General features: G+C 31.3%; 1 protein-coding gene across 5 annotated transcripts in view; it reads left to right on the forward strand.

Moving 5' to 3' along the window:
* Positions 1–6,669: 6,669 nt before the first annotated feature.
* Positions 6,670–23,055, forward strand: part of LOC148628803 (ubiquitin carboxyl-terminal hydrolase 24-like) — a 49,957-nt gene continuing 33,571 nt past the window's right edge. For 4 of the 5 annotated variants that reach the window (XM_088594700.1, XM_088594707.1, XM_088594716.1 and 1 more), the window contains exons 1-23: positions 6,670–7,058; positions 8,828–9,014; positions 9,845–9,912; positions 10,233–10,376; positions 11,373–11,495; positions 11,799–11,834; positions 12,326–12,391; positions 13,138–13,278; positions 14,039–14,197; positions 14,607–14,721; positions 15,296–15,399; positions 15,751–15,858; positions 16,248–16,343; positions 17,073–17,234; positions 18,023–18,106; positions 19,222–19,371; positions 19,811–19,942; positions 20,472–20,583; positions 20,874–20,950; positions 21,293–21,433; positions 21,855–21,908; positions 22,360–22,472; positions 22,837–23,014. In XM_088594700.1, coding sequence (XP_088450826.1) covers positions 6,801–7,058; positions 8,828–9,014; positions 9,845–9,912; positions 10,233–10,376; positions 11,373–11,495; positions 11,799–11,834; positions 12,326–12,391; positions 13,138–13,278; positions 14,039–14,197; positions 14,607–14,721; positions 15,296–15,399; positions 15,751–15,858; positions 16,248–16,343; positions 17,073–17,234; positions 18,023–18,106; positions 19,222–19,371; positions 19,811–19,942; positions 20,472–20,583; positions 20,874–20,950; positions 21,293–21,433; positions 21,855–21,908; positions 22,360–22,472; positions 22,837–23,014 — 2,808 coding nt within the window. In that variant the 5' untranslated portion in view covers positions 6,670–6,800. Of the gene's footprint in view, positions 7,059–7,225; positions 7,321–8,827; positions 9,015–9,844; positions 9,913–10,232; positions 10,377–11,372; positions 11,496–11,798; positions 11,835–12,325; positions 12,392–13,137; positions 13,279–14,038; positions 14,198–14,606; positions 14,722–15,295; positions 15,400–15,750; positions 15,859–16,247; positions 16,344–17,072; positions 17,235–18,022; positions 18,107–19,221; positions 19,372–19,810; positions 19,943–20,471; positions 20,584–20,873; positions 20,951–21,292; positions 21,434–21,854; positions 21,909–22,359; positions 22,473–22,836; positions 23,015–23,055 lie in introns of those variants that run through there. The other variant, XM_088594736.1, reaches the window with a different exon arrangement.

The raw sequence follows: 23,055 nt of genomic DNA on the forward strand, positions 1-23,055 counted from the left end.
ATAGTATATGTGTGTGGTACATGCATAGAAATGAAAAACAGCTTCATTTCATAGTCAGTAATTGGCATTTGTTATATGATGGAATGACCTTGCCACCAATGCCTAGCTTATGTTATTGCTCACCGATCTCTGAGTAGTATTAGATTCACTACAAAAATCATGCACTAAATCCTTGTCGGGTATCTAATTGTGTTTGTTCAACTTTCATTTTATGATAACCAGTTGGTAACATGTCAAATTGATATTTGGTTAAATCGGGACTTGTACTAGTGGTTAAATCAGCACGAAGACTAAGTTAAATCCGGACCTGATCATAGATGAAAATCAATCAAGATGGACGGTCACAATGGCACCATGTGATAAAGAATTGTAAAAGTTTCATCTAATCCCAGGAGTTGCGGATTTGAAGTTCCCTCCAGTTAAAAAGTTAAAAAGTTAAAAAAGGCTAAATATACGATTTTGTAAATCAAATGACCAAGCACCAACAGGGCCTACAACATTAACATCCATTCAGGTTGAAAACAAATCCTGCACTACAAAAAAAATAGATAAGAACGGTGAGCAAGCTTTTTTTGAAAAGCTCATACTTGTAATAGTTATAATTCACTTTTAATGGGAAAACTCGTACCATCTATTTTTCTATCACAGTGTAACATTGTTTCCTCCTTCAATGATTTTTATTTTAACATTTATTTATTCTTTTTAAACTTCAGGTCGACAGCGAAATTTGCAAATGAATAAAAATCGATGAATGATTGTAATAAAGTCATTAAATTTGCTCCAGATAAAACTAATTTTGTCCTTTTCTAGTGGGGCGGGCATGGTACGAATATTGGACTTTGTACCATTGCGTTGAATATTGGTCATAATTAGAAAATAAACTCTCGTTTTTATGAAGTACCATAAATAAAATTTGCTAAATCGGTGCATAATAAGTAATGGAATAAGGTAGTCTTCCATCTAAAACTATTGCGATACTTAAATTTCATTTATATCCAATTACTATGCACCAAGAAAAATTATAAGAACTCAACACGAACACTCGAAGCGATACTTATGGAAGACCATCATCCTACCGATAAAATATAAAATATTTCATTTCACCCCACACATTTGGTTACATCAGATTTTTTTTTCATTATTATTTCAAAGTGTTTTGTGTGCTTGTTAGACAAAAATATTCTGGTAGATTTCAAACTACATGTATTTTAATATGTTTTGGCCAGACTGCATTAGTAAAATCAATGGCTACGACAAATACCGCAAATTTAAACAAAATCTCAAGGATGAAGGGATGAAGAACAAAAACCCAAAATAAAAAAAATTAGAGAAGAAAACAAAAAACAACGTATATATATAAAATAAAAATACACATAAATCCAGAATTGTATTACCCCGTTCTCTGCATTTCTACACACACACACACACACACCAAGTTACTCATCTGTGGCCTTTATTGGTCAGTTTTTGCACTAAAAAAATACCCAAACCGCCACAATTACAAGGATCCGCCAACTCTTATAATATTGCCGTGAAAGAAAAAGTTGTATGTCACTGTCGTATAACTTTTGAAAGTAACAAGATCGTTCTACCCTACATCTTAATTTCTGTTTAAATCAACCCGAAAATAGTTACACGTTACATTTGGTTAACTAGGTCTGTATCCGTTAACCCTACATTTTTTTCTTTCCTATTTGCAAAATAAATTACAACTGACAAAAATGCATCTTATATCAACAGGCTTTGAGTGCGCTCGCGGTGCAAAAAAAAAAATATGGCTAATATTCTCTATTATGCATCAATTATTTAAAATTCAAATTACAACTGGTACAAGTTGAATCCAATTATATACATTGCATATCTAATAACGCTTCTGTTTGCTACTATTCTTGTTTTTTTCAGTACTAGTATATGTCTGCCCTGATATCCATTGTATCTATAAAGGGAAAGTTATAAATCCATAAGTGAAATTGACATGTACATGTTAATTTCACATTCAGATCATTACGAACCATGCAGATCCTTGCACTTGTGAAAGGCGAAGCTGAAAGTACTCGGATATTATTCAATGCTATTTTAATTGAGTTCGGAAGTCTAATGTTTAGCGTTATCGGTACATCTCGGTACTTTGCGGTTCTTTGAATAAGAATTGCAATTAATGAGATAGTAGATAAATAGATTTAAATGCTAATTTTAAAATCTACATCAAAACAAATTTGAATTAAGGAGGGGTTACGCAAAGTTCAGAAAACCTTTTTTTACTTTGTTTACTAAAGCGTGTTTATTACATATACCACGAAAATTACTTGACTTATCAAAACCATGGATGGTTGTTTTTTTCATATGTAATGCCATCCTTGTACTACAAATAATTATATATATATACCTTCACAAGAATTCCATGTAAATGACTCTTAGATCGTTACGGTGTGTCCATCTGCACCATAAAAACTGATTTGTTCAATGTGTCATAGTTTTCCTTTCCTCGTTTGTCTACCCCGGACTTGACTTTTTATGAGCAACTCGGCGGATGTTTCTAGAAAAGCAGAGGATGCTTATTGTACCGGTACACCTGGTTCATGCTCCCATTTTTAGTGTAGTTCGAGTTCTCATTTACTTTTGTTACTTTGTATGTAATATTTTTGTTATTTTAGGTTCTTTGTCTCTGTCTACACCAGACCATGAATAAACCACAAACCTGTCTACACCATACCCTGAATAACCCACAAACCTGACTACACCATGCCCTGAATAAACCACAAACCTGTCTAAACCAGACCTTGAATAAACCACAAACCTGACTACACCAGACCACGAATAAACTACAAACTTGTCTACACCAGACACTTTTTGGAGTCCTCTTAGATAAGTTTAAATGAATTTTAAACTTGGGTAAACAGAACATTTGTCTTAACCGGACATATTCTATAGTCTAAGCACGGTTCGGTTTAGACAAGTAACCATAATTGCAAACCTTTGATTTTATATATACATAATATATATCTCGGTTATTTTTTTTTCTTTCAGACAGACAGACCGCATTAGCTTAAAGAAACAAGAGCAATCGCACTCGGTTAGTTTTGACCCAGTGATCGACTAAATGAAACAAAGTGTCTGTGTTTTACCTGTTTTAATCATCGCATTTATCAAAGTAACCTTAATTTAACCAGCTGTATCTTTTCAAACCCCCTCAATATCAAATTTTACTTGACGTCAAAAAAGAACGAAATGAATACGTTCAAAACACCCCAAAATGGGTGGACAAATAATTATTGAAATGCTGATAAATATTTAGCATTAACCTCCGAATCTTGTAATCTATCCTCACAAAATCATAATAACTGTTATTTCCATGTAAAAAAAATGTGCGGAAAACAAAGGCGTGGACAAAAGTGAATACATTTTAAATTTCCTTTTCTTTTTCTGTGCACAACACAGAAAGAAATCATATTTTGTTAGATTGTATCTGAAAATTGGTGTAATTACCCGTATAAATCCATTTAGCTACACCCATATAACTTCATCTGTTTTCGGTTGTATAGAATTTAAACTCTGATTGACATCTGTTAGCTTGTGAATTTTAGCCCTACCGTAAATTACCATCCTGTATAAATAGGCATTGGTACTTTGGGTAGATTGTTAGAATCAGTATAAACCTGATAAGGTAAAGACCAGAAGATGGGGGAGGATTAGACAACCTTTGAAACAGCGAATGTATACTAATAGACTTATTCAAATAGTGACCCATTCGACGGTGTAACAATTAAGCGCGAGACCTTCGGACACTGTTCTAATTAGGAGACAGCAAAAGCGAAAAGTGAAAAGAAGCGAATAATTGGAGAGCGTCCTCGTAAAGTGACTAGTAAGCTGACTCTTAGCCATAGGTATACACAACGATAGTTAACCACGTACATTTTTATATTCGTAATGGTTCTGGACTGCAATCATAGAAAAACATCTATGTTCTTGTACGGACTGTGTAATCAGTGCCAGGAATCACGGGAAACGAAACCTTCAGGAGACAAAAGAGAAATGGGATTGACAATATCATCAAACGAAAATCAAAACAAAGTACCACGGAAAGTGAAATGGGCTGAGCATGACGAAATTCGGGAGTTTAATGTGGAAGAAATGTGTTTTGATAATAACAATTGTAAGATAGACACTACCAAAAAATGTTTGAAACCTATCCTGAAGCATCGGACGAACTGTGTAATAGTAGTGTATGATGCTGAAGACGTTTAGTCGATGCTTACATGATCCTGAACTTTCTGCTCTGGATATATGATTTACATGTTCTACCTCAAAGTACTGTCAAATTCTTTGGAGTGCGTCCCTTTGTTTTTGTTTGTTGTTTTTGTTGTTGTTGTTTTGTCTTGATCATGTCATCTTTATTTGTTTTGTCATGAGCGTAACAATGAAATTTGTTATAACTGAATAGATTGTTGTTTTAGTCTTTATTATGATACTTAGTTTCGCGAGTATTGCATACATCCTTAAATGCTGTTATGAAAGTTTCAATTCAATTTCAACTCATTCGTAGAATTGCTCGTGTTACCTCTATTCTGAAGTATTCGATCACTCCTCTTACCATTAATCGTCAACTACTCGTGATTTACTTTATGCGGTTGCTCACTTACTTTTAAAAATTCGTAAGAAAGCTATTATAACTGACTGTTGCAGGTCAGTTTAAACGTGAACGTCTTAATTTTGTTGATCATGTGTCTATATGCGTCCATGTTCGGTTTCTTTAAAACAAGGCGCTACTTCCCAGTAGTTAAGTAGCAGTCTTTATAAAAATCAGACAGGAGGTGATTCATGCATGTCATAAACCCACTCAATTCATTTTTATTTCTTGTTCAGAAACAGTTGAATACCACATAACTTGTCTTAGTTTTTCATTTGGATGTTGCACCATTGAGATAAAATTTACATAGACTTTACATGAAATTAGCACATTGCAAGAGTTATCGTTCTAGATTTGGTTTGATTTAAGTAGGAGTTTAAAGTGTGGTTCTCTCAAAAGTACATATCTAAATACAGAAAAGATTATTGTCACATAAAAACATACTATATGTAGACCAAAACAGCATTGTTTGTTCCGTGGGTTTTTCTACACCATGAATCGCCTTACCATAGGCGGTGTCTGAATTTTATATGGACTGGTACTTGATTCATCGTATTCAGTAAATATCGATAGTGTCCAACACATTAATATTAATATAAATATTTTTGCATTAATATTTGCATATTAATATTGCAAAGTCTGGTGTGCTGTATACGTCGGTGTTTCAAATTAGGTATCTTCGCATCATCAGCATTAGAAGCAAATACATAGAAAGATCTAAATCAAAAATTGAATTGTTTACAATAAGTATATACTTCAAAACCAAAAATTAAAAAAAGCCAAATACAGCATCGAGAAGTTCTATTAAGCGCAATACAGGAAATGAAAGCTTGGTATTTTGGCGCTTTTGAATTTTATTATACTGAACATTTCGGTAAATAATCTATTATATACACCAACTGGTCACGGTATGTTTTATAAATCACACTAATATTAAAAGGGTAAACGTTTAGTCCTATAGAAGAAAAAAAATTCTACAACCTTCAAATTATGAATTAACATTCAAATCCCACCAGGAATAAAAAAATGATTCAACGATGATACATATATCATGTCACATATGCACAATATGCATGCATTTTTCATTTGGTTCGATGATTTTCCTTGTTATTCTATTTTATCATTTCCCAAACACGTCATCTGTATGTACTATGGCAATCTTGTATACTTCACCCTAGCTATGTTATAATCCATGTTGTTCTTGGAAAATACTTTAAAAGTATAAATGTCTGATCGTCTCAGTATCGTAAGAAATAAAACAGAAAATTTGTTAATATGTATGTTAGAAATGTACCATACAGAAGTTACAGCGGCACTAAACCAAAGGTGGTATTGACTTAAATCAGGAACTAAAAAAACAATAGTTATATTTAATCCCAGGATAAACGAACCGTTTTCTGAATTGATATAAAGTCTAATTAAAAAAACTCTTTCAGACGTAACGCATTGTACATGACAAGACAAATAATATATTCAGAATTGATCTTGTCCTGATAAAAAAAATGTTACGTATACACGACAGTAAGAAAATTGTGAAAAAGGTTCACTAGTACTAAAAAAACAACTTTATTCCAAGCACATTTTATGACGAGTGCATAATTTAATCTGATATCACCTAAGTTTTCCTTTAAATCATGAAAGTACAACCTATTTCTGAAAATGGTACATGTCTCATATCATCTGCATCTAAGGACCCACTAGTTAGAAGATACAACCAAGCTTTGATTTGATTTATAATCGTTCAAAATAATATTAAATTTGAAGTAGATGTCAATATTTGCAAGTTTATTATTATTTTTTTATTATTAATATTTTTTCGATCAAATTTCATATATAAATCTAACACAGGCACGTAAAACATAACATATAAGGTATATGATTTTTTTGTTTTTGTTTGTATGTTTGTTTTTCTTTTGAGACCGAAGTGCCTGTGATCCCATACGTGTTATCCGTGAGTCATGTGGATTTTTTCTGATCAGTGTTCCGGGAAACGGGAGGTAACTCTGGTGTTCTTTGCTAGTTGTTTCCCTTATTATCAACTTAAACATGGCGGAAAACATGTTGACAAAATGACAACCTCCTTAAATTTAATTGTTTTGTCTATTTTGTGTAGCTTTTGTATGAAAATGTAAATGTGTCTTGGTCAATTAATGATGCAGAAGTCAATGCAATAATGGAAATTGACGAGGAACATGTTAGCACCCTGCTGGCGATGGGGTTCCCAAGTGAAAGTGAATGTCGACGAGCTCTTCGTCTTGCTAATAATGACTTGAATGAAGCTGTAGCTTATTTGACTAACGACCACCCTACCTCATCGTATGATACTTTAGATGATATTGATGTAGAAATGAAGGAGCTGTCAAGAACTTCCCAACCGGTTTATGGGCCTGCTCCTCCACCTAGTTATGATGAGGTCAACCAGGCTTCTGAGGTAAACATAACCTTAAAAATGGGTACAGTAGTTTTGTAATGCACTTTTATTATTTGCTTCTCTATCAATAGCAAATAATGATATTTGAGATGGCTTTTAGATACAATGTTTACTTAAACAGATTAGAATAATGCATTTCGCAATAGTTATATTTCAAAATGCAGTATATTTAAAGGTTGTAAAATGAATGAGGAATGCCTTGTAACCTGTTAAAATTATGGAACGAAAAAAATTGTACAGTTTTCCTATGTCATACTTAAAGGTTGGTCTTTTTAAAATTGAATGTTACGTATTTGACTGTTTAATTTTGCCTTTGTGCTTAGGGACATATGTTTCCTGGCTGGGTGTAACATACATGTACATGTATATACATTGTTTTAAAAGCCTGTGTCCCCCTATTCATTTTAGTTATTCTTGTACATGTAAAGCTTCGTACGACTGGATGTGCTGGGTGCATCAGTCTACAATTAATTTTTTTTAGCACAAGCCATTCAGATTTGTTCATCCAAAAATTGAAAGTCTGTAAGTGTAATGTATTTAACTGGCACTAAAACAAAATGAAATAAAATTCTTTGGCATGGTCAAATTTACAATGGAAACTACATGCATAATCCTAGAAACATTTTTGCTGTTAAGCAATTGCATATGGATTTATAAATTTATGGACAGTCTATCATAATAGGCTTTCCCGAGTGTGATGTAGCATTTTTTCATGACCATCAAGTTTCTGTTTTGCTCTTTTTTTCAATTTCAAAGATTTCTTTTTTACAAATATGAATAGATTTATATAATTTTCTTTTATAAGGGGAGATAATTGACATTATGAAGTTATATTAAACAGACATGATTTTCTTCTGTTTTTTAGTGTTATTCTGCTTTTCAAATACAGATTTTACTGTTACGTTTCTTTTTTTACTGTACACGTTTAGTTCTGATTTCATCCATTTCCACCTTTTTGTTGTATATGCATAACCATGTCTAAGTGTAATTAAAAGCTTTTTTAAACGCATAATAACAATTTTAATATTTGTTTAGTTCAGACGTGTTTTTTTTTTTGGCTTTTTCAAATCCAGAATTTCCCATCACAGTTCTTTATTTTTACCATACATTTATTTCTGATTTCGGCAATTTCTGCCTTTTTTGTTGGTTCCATAAATCATGTCTGTTAGTTCAGTCTTTGACACTAATACTATCATACGGGCCCCGAGTTAAGAAAGGACTAGTAAAAGCTTTCTGGCAGTAACTAAATGGGCTTGTAAATTCTCCTGATACTTTATCATTGATAGTGACTCAGGACCCTTTCTAATGAATGAATTTTTTTTTAATCTGAAGTCAAATAAGGCTTTTCTATTCCCATGTGTACATTCAAGACTAGGACGGAAGAATTTTTTTTTTTAAGGAACTGTAAAATTTTATTGAATTCATAAGAAAGTAAGCTACATGTAGCATACTGTATGCTGTCAAACATGTGTACAGTATAACTGCTATTATTCATGAGTTAAGACTGTATATTCACTGTACACATTTATATCTAAAGAAGAAATCCAAATTACATTCACCACAATTTGTTACCATTTCAAATTTAACATGATCAGAAGTCAATAGACATGGCATGAAAGTAGTGTCACGGCAGATTTGGACTTGAAAAAATTCTGGAAATTTGAACTGCCAAATAAATTCTACAAACAAATTTGAGATAGGCTAGGTGGGGATAAGAATCTACTAATTAACTTGATGTGGCCTAATACTGGTTTAATGTATGTTTTTAGAAGTTTGATAGAGAAAATGGAAATGGTGCAGAAATGGCAGAGGAAAGTGGAAATCCATTAGAGTTTCCTGTTACTAATTTGTTTGAGTTAGAAAGTAGAGTGTTTGCTGAACAATGGTCCATACCCTACAAAAAAGAGGAATCTCTTGGAAAGTGTTTAATTGCTGCAGCACGACTAGCTGAAGCCAGTAAGTCACAAGTTAAAGATGCAGTCTTTATTTGAGCTCTGGACTGATCTTGTAGCAAGAACTTCAAAGCCTGTCTATCTTGAATGATTTTTTAATCCTCACTATGAATAAAAAAAGTACCCAATACAAGAAGAGTCTTATTGTATACATGTGAGTGTTTTTTTCGCAGATGAAAAGTTTGTGTATGGATGATTATGGGATAAAACAAATATTGTAGAAGGAAGAATAAATTTTGTGGGGGGAGGGTACTAATTCATGTGCTTATATTTTTGCATTCCAACGTCTATCAGAAATATAGCGAAAAATTTAATCATCACAACAAAAATCCTTTTACATAGAATTTCTTACTTGTCTTCATGTGATCTCTCAATGTTTGAAAAAAAAAATTCTAATTTACAAATGTTGGTATCTGAACTCATTGTAACTGTAGAAAAGTTCTGAGAAAAATATACACCAGGCTTGGTAAAATAAGAACCCCATTTATCTATCCAGAAATCTCAAGAAACTTAGACAATTGAAAGGGTATGAGAAAATGACTCATCAAATTGTGTGAGTTTTAATATTGAGTTTCAAAAATGTTCCAAAAAAGCATATAATTGTGTTTGATTTAAATCTGGCTGTTGTAAGAATGTTTTTGTATTTTTTTCCAAACTTCTGCATATTCTAATTGCCATTTATAAACATGATATTTTATGTGCCAACATCAATAAGTATCGCTTGCCTACCTTTTATCAAACAAATCACCCAGATCTGTTAGTTCCATCAATTTTCAACAGTCTTTTATCATTTTGTGTATTTTCTTTTTTGTTCAAAGTATTATGATTTTTCAGATATATGTGATAATGATGAACATTGTAAAAGATTCCTGGACAGATGTATGCCTGAATCATTTAGAAAGGTATGATATATTGTAGTCAGAAAATACACTCAATATTTTTATGTTAATTCTCTTATAATATACTTGTGTATACATTGACATTTATAATTTAATTTTTGCTGAAATCCTTTACTTTTATTTTGTTCTAATACATGTACATATATTATGCTTATACATGTATCAATTATTGAAATTAGAAAATTTATTGCAAATATTAAAACACTTAGCCAATGTAGGATGGGAAAATCATAGAGTAAACTTTGTGATATATATATATACTATTGTATCTTATCTCTTATGGGTGAATAGCAAAAACCAGGTTTTTGATTTTATTTTTTCAGTTGTTGAACTCTCCTGCAGTGCATAGATGGAATGCTGAGATTCAGGAGGGAATATTTAACATGTTACAATTACTAGTGGATCTAATAGCTACAAGACTTCAGCATCTTCCAGTGCCAAAAAATCTTATGGAAGTTTTTCATTTAGTAAGTTATTTATTTATCTTCAATTTTAAAGGGTTTAAAACAAAGTGAACATGTATTTAAGATTCAGTCTCAGACCCAAACTTATGTTCTCCAAGATTTTTGTGAAGGCATGGTAATTTATGTATTTGATGAGCAAACTTTAGCACATTTCAGGCTTGAATATATATATCTTTGTGTATCTAGTAATGTGATGCACTGTCAGAGGTACACATAGAATTGAAAATTGTCATGATCAGTCTGTTTATACTTTAGATCTATCATCCTAAACTGCATCTGTTCAATTATTATGTTACTGGATTGGGTCAAAATCCTGTCCACTTTATGATGTTGTACAAGAACTTATAGTACATTGTCATTGATTGAATTTAAGGGGAAGTACTTGCCAAATGCATGTTAAATTTCAATTTTTCAGGTAAAAATTATTTCCACTTGCTAGAATTTGCTTGTGGGATTCTACAAGTTGTAGAAGTGTAGTACAGAAGTAACTTAAGGAACTTACATTTAGCAAGTGGAATACTATGGTACTAGCTAAAATTTGCTAGTTAAAATATTTCTTAAGTACCATTCTGTGTAAGAATTGGGCAATGGGTGGCACATCATTTTTCCCAATTTAGTTTTTTTGCCTAAAATATGTTCAATACATCTAGAAAACAACCAAAAAACTATTTAAGTTTATCCTGTAGCACCTGTGACGTAGATATATTTTAACTGCTTATATAAGGAAAGAGTGCAGGAAAATTTTCCTACCATTTTTCCGTAGTGCATTTCAACTAAATTTGATCTATCAATATCTTAGTATGGCAGATTTTACAAACACTTTGATGGTTATTTCTGGTGGTTATCAAGTATAATTAATTGGTTAATGCAATAAAATCTCGGCTTTTCCTACATGTGCCACACCTTATTTACATTTTGCCCGATTCTTAAGACAGAGAAGTACTTAAATTCAATCCCTGAATTGTAAAACCATACTGTTATTGGTACCTTTTATTCTAGGCATTAAACAAAGACTGTGAGTTTCATTACAAAAATAGACAGAAGAGAGACAGGACATATTGGGAAGATAAGATTGAAGATGGTGTACTATACACTTGTAATACGAGCTACAGGTCAACGATCGTAAGTTTATCACATGAAACATGATCTTGTCTGTTCTTCAATCATGTACCATGAAACCTGAGATGTGTTTAATATGACCTCTCTCTTGAAATGTATATTTTTAAGGAAATACTAATCCACAGGTATTTGTAAGATAATAAAGTGTCCACTAAACAGCTTTAAATTATTCACATAATTTAGTTTAATTATCTTATTATATTGTATGTAATGAGTATCTATAATATATTGTTCATTTAAAAAAATATTTTTGTCTGTTTATAAACATGTGAATTCTTATATATATTTTGATTAATTCTGTTATAGGATCCATTTGGTTGGTTGACACATCTCATTAATAGAGTAAGTATTTAATCAGGAGAACAATGGCAAAGTTGGGGGGGGTTAAGTTTTAGGTCTTTGAAAGCCCAAGGATCCAAGGTTCAGTGTTAGGTTAGGGTGAAAAGTTCATGGTTCTTAACTTCAAATATTTTTGTTTTTGGCAAAGGTTTTTACCAAAGTGATTCATATAAGGAAAGCAGTTTCCTTTGCACTATACCAAGGTCATTTTTTGTGGAGATAAAAAGAGGTTTGCAAAGAACAAAGTAAACAGATCTGTATGATTAGAATTGTACAAAATATACAGATAATTGCCCTGTGATAAAGTTAATGAAAAGGGAAAAACTAAAATAAGTTACCTGAACTATGCATTTCAATTAAAGTAAACTAAATAATACTTGTAAAAGTATTGTCCTGAAATTTTAGTAAATGAAATATCTGCAATACTACATAAAACCACAATCAATGTTACTACAATTAATTATCTACATGGTATGATGTTTCTTTTCTTACAGTTTGCTTGCAAAAATGGCTTTGAGCATGTAAGGAAAAGGTTGGAGTATGATGAACTGGATGCCCCTGTAAGTACTGAAAATAAGGGAAATACATGTAGTTCCTTTGGTGCAGAATAATAATTCTCTTTTTTTTCTGTTGTGTTTTGGATGGTGTTGAAGGAAAAAAAGTGGTTTTTTTTTTCATTTTAGCTAGGTTAGGACGGATAAAGTTTAAACAGTACATTAATTGCATATTTGGTTGAATTGCTGATATACATTTTGTAAATGAGACTATTAAGTAAAAGTCTATGTAAGAATCATGCAAATTCTGTAATATGTCATACACCACAAAAATAAGGCTACATATTTTTCATTTTTGTTATTCAAAAGTTGCTTCGTATGTCTATATTATAAAATGTGTAATCATTCATTCTAATCTGTCTGTTCTTCGGAGATGATTCACATTGAAAATTCAGTAGTTTCTATTATATTTCAGTGTCATTTACAGAGTTATTCCTCTTAATTTTGAATTCTATTGTACATTGTATATTTTTATCTCCTAAGAACAAGGGTTATATGAAAAGCGACACGTAAATTCCTGTTTACTTGAACATTTTAAACAAAAATTAAAAATTAAAAATGTAGGCTTTGCAACCATGAATTACATTTTGCAGGTTATACGAAAAATGAATGTTAATTTCTGTTTACTATGACAATTTAAGCAAAATATCAAAAAAAATACATAGGCTTTTCAGCAATGAATCACATTTTGCATGATTCTTACCTGGAGTGCTTCATAAAAGAAGAAACAATATGTGATCTTTTATTTTCAGTCAATATCTGCTCTGTTAAGTCCCTTGGGTATGTGTGCTGAATTCCTCAATCCAAAAGTGGTTACTGAAGTGCTAGCTCCAGCAATGGAAAAATGTATCAAATTTGTACAAAACCTGGATGAAAAAGATTTCAAACAAAAGGTTTGTATTCATTTTCAGTACCAAATGACACGAATCTTAACAAAAATGAGGCTTGTATGGGAAATATTGTCAAAACTGCTAAATGATGGACATTGTGGGATTTATATGGATTATTATTATTTTGTATTATCACAAAAATCTAGAATAAGGATGTCAAATAATTGGAAACATAAATAAATTCTTAATTTGGATTGCTCCTTTAACATAATCTTACAGCTAGTTGAAATAGACCAGTTCCAATTTCAATACAAATCTAGCTAGGCTAGTGAGTAATTTAAATAGCTCTCTAAGTAGAAATCTGCCCTACATTATACTAATGTGTCCTACTTAATTGCCACAGCACACCTAGTTTTGAATAGCTGTCAATTATGCTGACTGTAACCTTTGAATTTGCCATCCCCGTCATAATTGACAGCTTTTCAAACTTATAAGACAGTGTCCAAAAGATCACACTGATAGTTAAGTACGATTCATTGGTATAATGTAGAGCAGATTTCTATCTAAATAGGTATTTAAACTACTCACTAGCCTACCTAACTTTGTATTAAAGTTGAAACTGGTCTATTTCAACTAGCTGTAAAACAAATGAAAACTCCATGCAAGGTTATTTGGGTCTTTTCTAGATTCTTGAGCTTAGTAGGGGCACATTTGAATAAAACGTATCTTTTTTTACACCAGATATTTTTATATTATTACAATAGAAATTGTTTGGTCTACATTATAGTGCTTTTAATGTACAATTTTTGTTTTTGTTTTTTAGAAAATAGGTTGTGTGTCAGAATTGTTGGCTTCTATGAAGTTACTATGTATTCAGATGTGGCCACAGCATACTGATTCATTAGATGATCTTAGATTAGAAATAGCATTTAAAATGCTAAAATCTCCTCATTTCAATGCAAAAATGAATTCTCTAAAAGAGGTAATACATGTTATTTTAGTGCTTCTCCATCTAAGAAACAGGCAAAATGTAAATAAGGTGTGGCACATGTAGGAAAAAAAGCAGAGATTTTATTGCAGTAACCAATTAATTATACCTGATAACCACCAGAAATAACCATCAAAGTGTTAGTAAAATTTGCTTTTTTATAGTTTATAGTGTGACAGTCAAATAATAGAATTATGGAAAATGTTAAAGTTTAAATGATTGAATCTGGATTATATTTATTAATTATATGTAGCATTCAAATATTTTCCTACAAAACAAGATGCACATTCTAACAGTTTATATCTTTTATAATAATCAATTTTAAACCTGAAAATATTGAGAGGGAAATGAGCTCTGAACTGAATAAATGCCATGCCTAAACTTATAAATGTTTCTTTCATAGGTTGCTAAGTTGATAGAAGATGCTACATCAGCTAAAAGTCCTAAGACTGCCATGCAGTCATCAAAGATCCTACAGTGGTTGGTGGACAACAGAATACTGTCCATAGCTTTGGAAGGTATATTAGCAGTACACTCTATGTAAATGAATTTGGATTTTTTGTTAAGGCAGAGGTCATTACCATTATCAATTCTAATGTTTGTAGATTGTGCGACTTTTCATTGCGAATTACACAATACAGATTGCTAGTTGAAATTGAAAGCTCCATATTATAAGTGTGTTGATAATCACAAAGTTCAGGATTATTCAGAGCAAATAAAACATATTATGGTCAAAATGATGGAGTTTTCTTTTAAAAAAATATTTTAGGGAAATCAAAAACAGTTCTCAAACTAGAAGAAAGTAAAATATCAGCAAGTGGGAAGAGTTTCACTATTTCACCAAGTTTATTATGCTCATTGTAGCTGGTATATTTTGTTGGATGAGAAGGAATTACAAATGAAGTACTGTAGTTGTATACATTATCTAAGCCCATATTATTAGTGAATCTAAAACTTACCAGAGCTAACCCATGTTTTGTGTACTTCAGCATTAACTATTTTCAAAATTATTAATGGTAATTAATGCTGGTAACATTTCTGTTTGCAGCTCAATATCCTTACTGAAGAATAATTGTGTATTATATTTTATAGGAAACATTGACCAAGCTCAGTACTGTGATAAAATTAAAGGTCTGGTTGACTTCTTGGGTTCTGAATTGTCCACAGAGGAACTGAATATGATCTGGAAAATGCAGGTACATTTATTAATAAATACAAACAAGATGCTGAGGTGATGTGAAAGTCTCTCATTGACATCTTCACAAGAAGTAAGCAATTTTGGTCCCTGTGTGATATCAACTTTGTTTTGTGGGACTCTGCAAGTTTTTACTATGTGGAACGATAGAGAAAATTTTTGTCACACAAGTCTCCATAGCCATTGGATGGATTTGTTTTAAATGTGGTATGTGGATTTATATAGATGGGGACATACACTGTCAGCAATTTTAGTTGCTGCATTAGCAACACAACACCTGCATTTTCATGTTGTTTATAACTATTGAATTGAATAAAAAAATTGAATGAAAATGTGTCTTTGTGTCTTTCAGATTGGTCAGACTAACAATGTTATAGATAATATGCATACAATCATTGCTGCTGCTGCTGTTAAATTTGATTCTGGACAGTTAGAGAATTTATTTCTACTCATACAAAAAGTAAGTATAGTAAATGTTAAAAAATCAGTTATCATGATTCTTCAGATACTATAAAGGAAGTTTCATTGTTAAAATACTACCTTTTCAGAATATAAAAATTTAAAACCAAATTATTGGTTCCAACATGAAATTGTCCATGCAAATAACTGCTTTAGTAGAGCATTATACATTTGAAGTAAACATGCACAAATCTCGTACTTCATATTTTGGTCAAAATTAGTCAGTTTTTTTCTTTGTAATATTTCTTATAAGCTGGTCATTCCAGTCAGCTTTTCTGATTCTATGTATTTTTTACCATTATCAAAGTATGAAACAGTGCAAAAAACACTTGTAAGGTAAATGTGCCTCTATATTGAAGTTGTTTTATATAATCATTGTATTTTGAATAGAAATGGCAGGAAGAGTCCGACAAGATGAGAGAAAAGTTACTGAGTCTTATTGGAAGAATTGGTAGGGATGGTAGAGAGCCAAAAACTACAACCAGGGTAAATAAATGTATATCTGTGTTGATTTAAAAATTTCGGTGTTTTCTCAAAAAAAAAAAGGTTCTTAATTTCCTACACAAGTACTCATCACGCTTCCATGCTTCAGCAACATGAACTTCCTGTTTCCTGTTCCATAGAATTAGGAATAATAAGAAGATTTTGTTATTGTTACATTGATATTTATATGTGAGTCTTTTCTTTATGCAACTTGAGAATCCCTAACTACCCATTGTACTAGATTTCATTCTGTCTGGCAGAATTTTTTACATTTTCTAGTTGAATACATAGGGAAAAAGACAACGTATGCCATTTGGTCAGGCAAATCATAAATTTATTTCATGGTAATAATCTTATAATTAATTGGAAAGAGTGAACAACAAAATATGATCGATGATGAGTGCTTAAGAATGCGTACAGTTAAATCCTCAAGCGTTCTTGGCACAAATGATCATATTTTGGTTATTCATGATAACTAATTAATTATACTATTTATTATACAGGTTTTCTCCATTATTTATTGCTTTTTTCAACATAAATTTCGAACTTTGTGATCGGCGGATTGATATTCGTGTTGTTGCACTTTGGCAGGAGAAAGTCTAAGAGTGAATTTACAGAATTTATTTCACACTGAATTATCAAAATTGTTTACACACAGAACATTTTGTATCACTACTTTTTATATTATATGATCAAATAAATGAAGGAATAATAACTGTATGAATATTGCAGGTGCTGGAGTTGCTATGGGATTTATCACACCTACCTGCTTTGTCTACCCATCTGATAGAGCTAGCATTAGAAGAACATCTAGCTATACTGAGTGATTCCTTCAGTGTCAGAGAACAAGTCAAGAGACAATATGTTATCAAATGTGTTGATGACATTAAAAAGGTATAATTGAACAAAAAATTTTAAGTAACTGTCTTTGTAAGAATGATGCAAAATCTGAAAAAAATGTGATACACCCCAAAAAAGGCTACATATTTTTATTTTTGTAATTAAGTTGTTTTATGGGTCTACACTATGAAATGTGTAATTATTCATTCAAATCTGCCTGCTCTTAGTAGATAATCAACATTGAAAGTCCAGTAGATTCTATTGTATTTCAGTGTCATTTACAGAGTTATCTCCCTTAATTTTGAACTCTACAGTACATTCTATACAATTTTTACCTATGAGCACAGGTTATATGAAAAACCAAATGTTAATTTCTGTTTACTAAAGCATTTTAAACAGGATATCAAAAATAAAAATATGTAGGCTTTCCAACCATGTATCACAATTTGCATGATTCTTAGCCGGAATGCTACTTAAAATATGTAGCAGAATTAAACCCCCAAAATCCAATTTCATTGTCATTTACAAAGTAATCTGTCTTAATTTTGAATTCTACAATTACATTTTATATAATATATATCTCCCAAGACTACAGTTTATATAAAAATCTTCCTGTTAATTTCTGTTTACTATAACATTTTAAACAAAATATGAAAAATAAAAATATGTAGGATTTCTAGCCATGTATCACATTTTGCATAGTTCTTAGTGGGAATGCTACTTAAAATTAATTTGTTGTCTTATACTGATTGTCTCATTATCAATTTTGAATCTTTTGGCTCAATTGTCATTTTATTGATCTTTCTATTTAAAAGTATGTAGCATATTATATTTGTTTTTAGGGTGCATGTGTGTTACCATCTTTGAAACAGTTACTCCATATATGCAAGAACATTTTGAAGTTGAGCTCACAGAAAACTGATAAGGTATGTTTAAGGTTTATTGTAACAACATTTGTTACGTGATCTGTCTGTTTATACAGCAGTCTTTGGTATATAGATTCTGACTATGTTGTAATATCGCTATTACACCTCTGCCATTCTCTCTACTAAACTCAAACTCGTACATTTAAACTTGTACATTCCCAAGAAAGGGAAGAGTTTTGATGGTTTTAATTGGTTGTGTCCATGTCATGTAAAGTTTTTGCATTTGGGATAACAGAACTTATAAAGCTTTTATTATATAGATAGCAGTGTTTTATCGAATGTTCCCAATGTTAAAAATATTGATATTTCACTGTGAAATAAATTCGGTAATTTCACTCTCAGACTTTCTCCTGCCATAACATCACATTTTTTGTATCGATCCGCCAATCACAGAATTTAAAGTTCATGTTGAAAATATTGATAAATTATGAATAAAATCTATATAATAAATAGGATAATCAATTGGTTATTGTGAATAACCAAAATGTAAATACTTGTGCCAAGAATGCCTGAGGATTCAACTAATTTGCAGAACAAGTTCCGCACACTCATTGAATCTAGGCGTTCTTTGGCACTTGTGATAATAATTTGGTTATTAACTCAATCCAATTAATTATCCTACTATTATAGGTGAAGTGACATGTAACAAATAGTAATGTGGTTATTAGGTCCACTAAAAAAGTTGACTTAATTATAGCTGTTTATAAGAATCTGGTAGGGAGAAATTCATCGTAGAAGAAAACCAGATAATTCATTTCAGTTTTGGATTGAGATAACAGAAATAATAACCCTGATGCTGTTCTATCCATAGCAGATAAAAATTGTATAGAATACACTATGAAGGAAAGATAACTCTAAATTTCAATAGAAAGTGTATAAATTTTCATTTTCAAAAATTACAATTTTTCCAAACCATGGGAAAAATTAATCAGGAACATAAAAGTAGAGGATGCATTTTTCAGTGAATCATTGTTATACTGAGATCTGCCTGGTTTTTTGAAATTGCAGTACTTAAAAGTTAGTGGATTGCAATATCTTCCATTATTTGTGGAAACTATCAATTCTATAATGATCTCAATTAGGCACCCTTGTAACTGTATTGCATTATATTCTAGGGGATTTTGCATGATTTAAATAAAAACCATGATGTGATAAAGCTGGTAACCCATAGTCTGGTGAAATGTCACAAACAGGCAGCAGGAGCTGTGGGAGATGGACAACTTGGACCAGACACAATTGTTGATGGGAGATATGCTCACTCAGAGGTAGATTCTGCATTAATGTGGGCCTGATATGTGTCGTCAATTATAAATGAATATTTCTTCTTTTGCATTCATTTGTTTTGATAAAGAACAAACAAGGTTTTTTTTACTGTGGATAAAATATATATTGCAAGGTTTGATATGAAAGTTATAATCTGAAAACATATAAAAAAAACCTCGATTGATCACATTTTCATAAAGTCCTTAAAAGGATCTTATGTAAAATATTTATACTGGAAAGTGAAGAGCATGCCAATAGTCTCTAATTGACATGCATGTAATTGCATGTATATGTTCAGATTTGAGAAATATGCATTTTCAACTTTCAAACCATCCATTAAAATAGTAAAAGTGGCAGTCATAAAATAATTTGTACATAAAATTTGTTATGTTCATTGTTGATGAAGAAGTGAAAAGTTATGTATCATGTGTCTTGTTTTAGATGGTGAACACCCACTTGATGTTTCTACAGTACATGTTACAGGAGGGAGCTCTATATTTACCATGCAATAGAGCTAGAGACATCTGGGGAACATTGATTGCTAGTCCTGAAGTTTGTGAATGGGACAGAGAGGTATGAAACAGTTGATAGACTCATTAACTTTGTTATTTGTCTTGAATTTACTTTATGGAGCTAGTTTGTTTTTCTTGGTTCATAAATGGGGGAAAAATCATTTTGAATGTCGGGCTAGAGAATTTTGTTTTTAGTTATTTTATATGTTTTTTTTTCTTTTGAGACAAGCTTTCATTCCAAGTTAACTTATTTCAGTTTTAATTATCTATTTATTAAAAAGCCTTTTGTCCCATTCTTTGCTGGTAATAAAAATGCATGTGCCTTTTTAAACACTGGGTAGTGATTAAATTTCTGCGAGAGTTTTCCCACCATTTTACATGTTACACAGTTTTCTACAGATTTCATGGGAGAAACTAATTCTCCTTCAGCCTATTCTTCATTTAAATTATTTCTCCACTCTCTCTCTCTTTCTATGGTAAAATCCAAAATCAAAAAAGCTTTTAATTTTACCATCTCAAGTAGGGAAATAATTTGAACCAGTCATTACTGGAGGAGAATCTATATGTTAAACTTACATGTATATTTCCAGACTTGTTTTGAATGGTTTACTAAAGGTTTACCAGATTTGGAGATGGACACTCAAAGTAACCTCTTCACAAAAGAGCTGCTAAAACTAGATCCTGTGAAACTCAGTGAAAAAGGTAAAGTTTGTAAAACCAACTTTAAACAAGAATGTATTTTGTAAACATGATAAGGGTACTTTTTAACTGCTAATTATTACTACAAAATGCTTTGCTACATTAACTTCATATATATATATATATATATATATGTATGTACTTTCTTATACATAGCACTTTGCGACATCATCTTATGAGTGTAAATTGTCCCTAGATTGACTTTTTACTGCTGCAATGATTTAGTCTATCTCGTGAAACATGAGTTGAAATTATGTCATTCATATATTTATTATTTTCTACTTATTTTTCAGGATTTACTTGTTTTAAAAGTTTCCTTGAAAATGTAAACAAGTACGAACACAGATTGAAACCTGAAGGAAATAAATTGGTAATTGAAATATTTGAATTTGTATATGTATGTAATTTGTGTTGATAAGAGTTTGAACATTATATATCTTTGTACTGAAAACTTTATAGATGTCAGTTATGTGATTTTGAAATAACATTTCTGTAGTAAGTATCTGTATCTCTCAACTCATGGGTGAAATATTGGAAAAGAATGTGATATTTTCAGAAATTTGTGGAATTCTGTATTTAGAAGTCCAGATTCTTTGCTTTACTTCTGATTTCCCAAATTCTAATGGTGTTTGTTAATAAACATTTTCCAGTAACCTCCAGCCAACAATGGGAGGAAAGACTGCTATTGTTAACAAAGATTTATGTATTTCAGATTGTGGAGAAGACAGAGCTGATGGGCCTTGACTATATCTGGGATATTTGTCTCAATACACCTGATGAAAACATTGCCAATATCTCTATTCAACTGTTAATGACAGTTTCCTACACTAACCTAGCACCAAGGCTGAAAAAGGTTGGTCTGCATTTTTTGTTCATTTGAACAAGTATGCTAATTTAACTTTATAAAAAGATAGAAAAATAACTTCTTTTCACATGCTGAATTTCCATTTATTGATAATTATTTTAAGGATGTAGACCTAGGGTAAGGGACACAACTCTTAAAAATCATTTGTATTCACCATTTTACAACAATCTCATATAAGCATGAAGGTAACTTGGACTGATTTCATTCTATTTCAAGTGAAAGCTTGAAAGACTTTTGCGAAATTGAATGCGATATAAACATATCACTGATTTCATGAGTTATGTCCCTTACCCTGTGTCTACCTCCTTAATAAAGAAAATATAAGTATAGTTCAACACTGGTCATCTCTGAAGATAATGAACAATTTATTTTGTTTTATCATGTTTTAACAATTTAACATTTTTTACAGGATCCTGTGTCTTTACACAAGAAGTTTATCACAGAATGTTATGACAGGCTAGAGGTATGATTTTTTAAAAATATAACCTATTACTAATACAAGGAATAATTTGTTGTTAAGTGAACATAATATCAATTTAGGGTAACATTTAGAAGGGAGATAATTCATGTCTTACATTAAAATACTTCTTCTTTCACATGTTAACTGAAATTTCAAGTGTATGTGTAAAGTAGGAAAAGAGTTTAGAATTTCTGTTTTGATTATACTTTACTTATTGAAGTTCTTATTTTATATTTGCAAAATTGTATGTACTTTTTTCAAATTGTATGTGTGCCGTAATGTCATTTTTAAAGACCCTGTATTAGTTGGTTAATTGCTTCTAATGTGTATCGGGTATGTTATCCAAAAAGCTTTCATGGCCTCAGTTTCTGACTATATGATAGTTTGGGTGTTGTAAACTTGCTCCCTGAAGTTTTTAAAATAATCTAATGTTTTTTGGTTTTTTTTTCACCAGAATGCTATGATAGGTATCGGAGGTACAGTTCTAGCCCAGTGTATATCATCTGCAACTAAAACCTTAACAGCTCCTGTTGTACAGTTAGTGTCTACTATACCACTGCCTTGCAGGTAATTATATTGCTATGGGTTAGTGTCAGATTTCTCCAACCGCTGAGATGGGAATTAGAAAATAAATCATATTAGAGAAAATTCATCATACAGCGTGCTATTTCAAAGAAAGAACTGTTCGTCAATTATTACAATTAAAATTACTCTTCATTAAGAAAAGTATAGTTTTAACCCTCATCATTTTGTCTAGTTTAGTGAATATTATTCTGTTTTGGAAATGACATCAAGGTATGAAAAAGTCATTTAGAAACATTGTCTATTATATTATTTGTGTGTTTTTTTTAAAGACATGCAATGATATCACATTTTCCTATAATCCAAAACATTGAACATCTAATTTGTGCTATGCCTGATTTTATTTTAGATCTATAAAACTTCAGAATATAGAGAGGTTGTTATGGATAGCTGAGGTATATGTCCTCAATGTAGAGGAATCACATCATACTCCTAGAACAATACTCCCTCATGGTGCCTCATTCCAGGGAGATCAGATCAACTTATATGTTACTTGTGAATCCAATAAACAAGATTTTATGCTTGTGGTATGTCATATGAATTTGTGTTAGTTTCTAATACATTCAAG

The sequence above is a fragment of the Perna viridis genome, chromosome 1 (assembly GCF_037379345.1).
Source record: "Perna viridis isolate PV_CMFRI_1.1 ecotype Kerala chromosome 1, ASM3737934v1, whole genome shotgun sequence".
NCBI lineage: Eukaryota > Metazoa > Mollusca > Bivalvia > Mytilida > Mytilidae > Perna > Perna viridis.